General features: G+C 34.2%; 1 protein-coding gene across 1 annotated transcript; it reads left to right on the plus strand.

The window, feature by feature from the left end:
* Window positions 1-532: 532 nt before the first annotated feature.
* Tsp_07984 (hypothetical protein) lies at window positions 533-5383 on the plus strand. Its single transcript, XM_003373338.1, has 3 exons — window positions 533-1919; window positions 2441-4932; window positions 5180-5383. The coding sequence occupies exons 1-3, from the start codon at window positions 533-535 to the stop codon at window positions 5381-5383; spliced, it is 4083 nt and encodes a 1360-aa protein (XP_003373386.1).
* Window positions 5384-6323: the final 940 nt, after the last annotated feature.

Raw genomic sequence — 6323 nt, forward strand, 5'->3', positions numbered from 1 at the left:
CAAAGTTTTTGTTGTGAAAAATTATATATTTTCTGGAACAGTTGCCAAATTTTTATACTTGATAAACTTGACAATCGCACAATTCTATATTAACGGTTATAATACGAAAAAAATAATAATTAAAAAAAACATTGCAATATTTAATGATTTATTAAAAAAACATTATTATTGATTTAAATTTCTGATAAATTTATTTTTATTTAACTTTACACACACTGCCGTTGATTAACTGTTTTCAAATTTCAAGACAAATAAATTACTGTAATACAGTATGATTTATACTTGATTATTTTGAGATTGTTAAATGATTCTGTAATTTTTGGCATATTTGTTTTTCGCTTCGCATTAAACATTTTTGCTTAACTTTTATTGAAGAAGAATATGTTGAAGACTGCATCAAAAAATAAGTACGGTTTTCAATGCTTAATTTTGCATTACTTCTTGCACTTTTACCGGTGATTTGTTTTACGTCAAAAATTGTTGTATACAAAAAGAAGCGAAGTTCGCATTTTAAAAGAACGTTTTTGAAAGAATGAACGCAAATAACCTGTATACATTTTTGAAAAATCGCCATATTCCATTGTCGTCTCGACTGGCAGTTGCTCGTAAAATACTTTTCAGCATTCATTTTTTGCCTGAAAAAATAAAATTAAATTCCAAGAAAAGAGTAAACTTTGAGGATTTGATTGTAACTGTCAAAGATCTTGTCTTCGACTGTCTGCTAGCAATGTTGTTGCAGTGGACGAAAAATTCACTGAGTTTGCACGAAGTGAATTTGATATGGTCAATAATGGATGACTTTTTTCACAATTCTTTTCATGCGACAGTTTATGCAAACAGGGTGTCATTTATGAAAGCCATTTGTACTACACTGAGAAATTGCTCTTCAGCTGTTCATATCGAGGACGATATTGTATCATTGCTTAGATGTGTTCTCTTTCTTCTCAGGTCGAAAGAATCAGTTCAAATGAGTAGAAATGTAAAATTTTTGATGACTGTTCTTTCTTATCTGTTGTTACTTCGTGGACGGAAATTTCATCAGAATGGAAATGTGATAAATTATTTGAACGAGCTGATCACCGAAATAAGTGAAAATATTTTGCAACTGAAATCTCTCTGGCCTTCTCGAAATAATCGCTTGGAGTTTGTTTGCAAGGATATTTTGCCATATTTGCCAAGTGTGAGCGTGGACAAGTTGAAAAATGAAAATATTTTGTACACTTTAACTTTGCAGATGTTATTTTACAAAACAGCGATAACAACTTTCTCCAGATATACCATTTCAGTAGAAATGACAGAATATACAAGAAATGAAAATACAACAGCTGAAGATAGTCGTTTAATACAGCAACTGTTGAACAAACTTGTGGAATGTCGATTTTATGAGCACTCCTCATTTGTGAATTTTTTCCCAAAAGTTGTAGAAGCTTGCATTGAACATTACAAAGACGTTCCAAATTTTTGTAGTGAACAAGTTTTGCGTTTATTTCAGTTTGCTCAAGTGTACACTGAGCAAAATTGTTTGCTGTTGGAAAATTTACTAAATGTGGTCATCTCAAAGAAGTTGAAATGCATCAGTGAAGATTGGACTTTGCTTTTTTCTCAAACAGTTGATATGTTGTTTTCAAATGTTCAAGATTTGCACAGCAGAAATGTTGCCTTGAAATTGTGGAAGCAGCTACTTTTGTTGAATCCTTTGGTTATTCTACCACATTATAAACGTATACTTAACGAATGCTGCCAAATGACTCAAGCAGATACCTGCAGTGTGGAAGAATATGACTTTTCAACAACGCTATTTGGTTATTTTAACAGCACCGGAAAATTGTTGGAAATTGTCAGTACGTACTGTGAGTTGGTGCTGACAAAAGACAACTTTGAAATTTATCATGATATAATGGAATTATTTTATAATTCTGGTAAGAATTGCCTTTCTTTTTTAAATTATTTACGCTTTTTTATAATTTTCTGTTAAGCAAAACTTATACTCCTCAAAAGACTTGCCTGTTTTTAATTTATCTGTTGTCGTTACTATATAGCTTTTATTAGGCTTCTAGGATTGATTCGTAATAACGGTCACTTTTATCTTAAACCTAGGCATGTAAGGAAACAATTATTCGTGAACTTGGGAAAATAACTGTTTTGGAGTATATAGGTACGAATGGACGGTGCTGCAGTTGTATTTCTTTTGGTGGTGGTAGCTGCGTCCTCCTACTCTGAAATCGATGTGATTTTTTGTTGAAAGATTGCGATTTTGTAGTGAACATCGAATTTGTATTGCATATTTTTTAAAATGTTTGTTGTACGAGTGCATGCAGTTGCTTTTAGCAGCACTTATGCTTTCATAATTACAAAAATAATTGATGATGAAATTTGATTTGCAATTCAGCAGAAGATTATTACTGATTATGGTCGTGTGAATATGATATTTGAATTTTAGAAATTGACTCAGTTTATCTGCTGAATGAAATTGGCAGTTGTGTAATGCGTGATTGTTGCAAAGTGATGCAAACGATCAATTCGCAACTTGCACCAAAGAAATGTTTGCGGCTTTTGGAATTATTTGAAATTATTTTGTCTGCTGGAAGGCTCAAATATGTTGAAGGAAATGTGATTGAGCAATCGTTAGCTGAAAGCTTATTTTCGGAATTAGACAAGCGTTCAGAAGATTCAGATATTTACATTTCATGCAAGGTGAGATTTTGCAACATTTTACTGAAGGTTTTGCTGTTGTACAATGCTAACAAGGAAGCAGCAGTTTTGCACTGTAATCTGATGAAGAAATGTTTGAAAAAAGTGACAAGATCTGGAGACTTTCTTGGCAGTGTATTGTTGCTCATTTATGAAGGTGTTGCTAAAGAGAAGAACATTTCGATAAATTTCATCAACAAAAGGAAGTGTAAAATTGTGAAAACCATCGTTGAAGCATTGAATGAAGTTGACAGTTCAAATTTGGAAAATTCCTCCAGTTCAGTTGCAGTTGCACTTTTTCTGTGCCTTCGTTATTATCAGCATATTTTGCCAGTGCTGAATGACGAACAGTTATTAAATTTTTTCAAAACCATGGTGACACTGGCGATCACGAGTGAGAACAAAGAAGTGAATATGTTTGTTTGGAATTTTTCATTGTTTTCAGAATTGCGATTGCGCAATGCAGCCGTGGATGGCATTCTTTCTGTGGGCATTGATTGTGCTAGACAACTATTTGGAGAATTGTGCAATGATCTGATACATTTGGAAAATTCACCAGGGAAGTGTCCAGATTTAGCAATATTTGAAAATAGCAAATTGATTCAGAAACCTGAGCAAATAATCCGCCGTGAGCGAGGAGTTATTCAATATTTTGCTTCGTTGATGAAATGTTTGAATAATGACAACATTTATTACGAGAGTATTTGTTGTGAAAGGCAAAAAAGAATGGCTTTGTTTGCTTTTACAGTACTTCGATCAGCTGTTGCATTTGCAAGAGTTGATTCGAACAGCTTACTTCATTCTGTCATTGAAAATGTAGCCAACAGCTTGCATATATTGTTGCAACTTGATTCCGTTCGACCAGTGACTTTGCTAATAACAACATCGGTGGTTCATCATTCTGTTTATTATTTTTCCCAACAAAGCACTGGTGAAGATGAATTGAAAGCGGTGTTTATTTTACAAACAGCAGCACGATTATGGCATTCTGTATCACGTCTGAAGCAGTTTGAACTTTCAAAAAATATAAAGAATGTGAAAAAAATATTGAAAATTATTAATAACGATAAAGAGCGTTGGCAGTTTTATGCTACATTTGTGTCTTTGGTGATGGGATGCAGTTGTGTTGCGTCGATTGTTTTCAAGGATATTCAGAAATGGCTTGTGCATGTTTTGAACAATGCAAAGAAAATTGAATCCGATGTTAGTGCTCTGTTTCCGGTTGCCGATGTGTTTTCTGAATTGGAAATTATGCAGGAACAGTGTTGTGAAGCGTTGAAAATGCAAATGTTGAAATTTAAAGAATTTTATATGAGCGATGTAGATTTTCTTGACGAATGTGACCCGTCCGTTTTTGTGCATTTCTTGTGCATTTCGCTGAAATGGAAAACGTCCGGTCGTTTGAAAAAATATCTCATGCGTGGTCCTGGTAAATTTCCTGATAACATGGATTGGATAAGTTATGAAAGTAAATTGTTGTCCAGGGCGCTTTCAAACAGTTGGGATGATTTTTCCCCTAATGAACTGCGTGCGTTGTTCACCGAAGTGCATTCCAGGCGTTCTGAATGGTCTGTATTTGTTGTCCACGCAACAATGAATGTGGAAAGTATTGTCGAGAAAGCCAGTTGGTTTCCAAAATATTTGAAAATATTTCTATATGATTGGATGTACAATAGGTGGTATCACTTTGCTGAGAAAACTGTCAGCAGTGAAGGTTTGTTTCTGCTATTAGCACTTTTGCTGAGAAAGACTTTAAACATGCGACTGGTGCATAGATCAGAATTATTGGACATAGTGCTGTCCTTTTTGTTAGAAGTGAAAATTGAATCATTCACCGTGAATGATGATCGCTTAACAAATGTTATTGCAGAAAGTTGTTATTTGATGCGACAGCTGCTTTGCCATTTTACAGCGGAGGCAGTTAAAAAGATTGAATTGTTTTGCCGTCTTTTCAACAATCTTTTTCAGTTGTTGTGTGCTTCGTGTGAATTTCATTCGCACAAAGCTGCTTTGCTTGGCTACAACGTGATGCGTGTTTTTGACGTTGTTTCAAATTGTAGCAAAGATTTCCATCGTCTAATACCAAGCATCATTGCAGATTTCATAAGAGCAAATGCTAACAAGCCGTTGTGTCATGATTGTTCTTCCCTCCTAATGCCTGGGTTACATCGTTTGCACAGTCAGCTTGATCAGTACAGTATCTCATTTTTGGTTACAAATTTGTCTGAATCAGACAGAGAGGTGTATCGTATCATTTTCAACAGTCAGTTCAGTGCACATTAGCTGTTGAAAAAATTGTTCAACTGTCATTATAAACTGTTTCTTTCTTCATTATTATTGATCCAGTATAAATGTTTTTTACGATTGAAATATTGCTTCTTAAATATTGAATATTATTTGTGAATATTGAATATGTGCAATAAATATTGAATTTTTTCTTTTTTATTTGTTTTTTTATCCGGTTTTGGCAAATCAATAGAACATTTAGGTTTCAATGAGGGCATGTCTGGCCATAGCGTTCCACGATCTTCTCGACGACATTAGCACTATCGGGCAAAATTCGTCATCTACAAAAGTTCGAAGCCGAGTCTCTGCTGTGCTGATTTACACTGAAGATTCAAAACTCGCACAAATCTGCCCATCACTAAGATGTAATCCAACACCATCACCATCTGCCCAGGGAACCCATTAGATTATTTATATTCCAAGATAATATCTGCTGCCGCCATTGTTTTACAAATAATGCAAGTTAGGAATTTATAACAATAAATTAAATTGCTTAGCATAAATAACGTTTATTATTTATTATAAACTGTTGTTAATCTCGGAATGTAATTCCTAAACCGTAGAATGGCGGACGCCTGTAGCGAGGCTTCACTACGTCAAAATGAATTCTAATATCTGCATCACCACAGATGTATACGAATTCATTTCCCGCAACGTCCACCAAACATGCAAAATGGAGAGGGGCAATCTGTAATGAGAAGTGTTTATATGTTTGGGAAAGCTGCAACTAATGCATACGGAAGAAGCCCACCAGTAACTGTCATCGAACGACAAAAATGATTACCCATTTCTGCACATAAAACATTTAAGACGTCAAATCTGTTACATTTCTACTAATCCATATTCTTTTTGCGATCAATTGAAGTAAATTTCTGAAATTACTGCTGTTAAATAGTCATTAACTGCTGCAAATCAAAACGAAAGCGTTGCAAGTGCTTACTTTGCTAAAAAGGAAACATTTCATTGCATCCAATCCCGTTTACCATCTTTGTCATTTATTAAAGTCATGATATTTGCCACATTTGTGACTATTATGAAATTAATTTCAAAGAGTAGCGACCGAGCAATGGCGATTTTGCATAATTATATAATATGGAGTCGCCCATAGTTGAAATTCATTACTAATACTATGAAATTAAATAAGTTAACAATTCAAGTCAACTCATTGGGCTCACGCAGGGTATTTGTTCGAAACTTTGAACTAATCCACCAGTATGTACAATGGAAATTATTCCGGTCATCTCACGATCTGCAGCGTATTGCAAATAGATTTATGTTACGACCCAGCAATTTTGTGTCAATTAAAGGTATGTAAATTTTGAAAAACCCGCATTCGATGATTTTTT

The sequence above is a fragment of the Trichinella spiralis genome, assembly GCF_000181795.1.
Source record: "Trichinella spiralis strain ISS 195 chromosome Unknown Scfld6, whole genome shotgun sequence".
NCBI classification, from domain to species: Eukaryota; Metazoa; Nematoda; class Enoplea; order Trichinellida; family Trichinellidae; genus Trichinella; species Trichinella spiralis.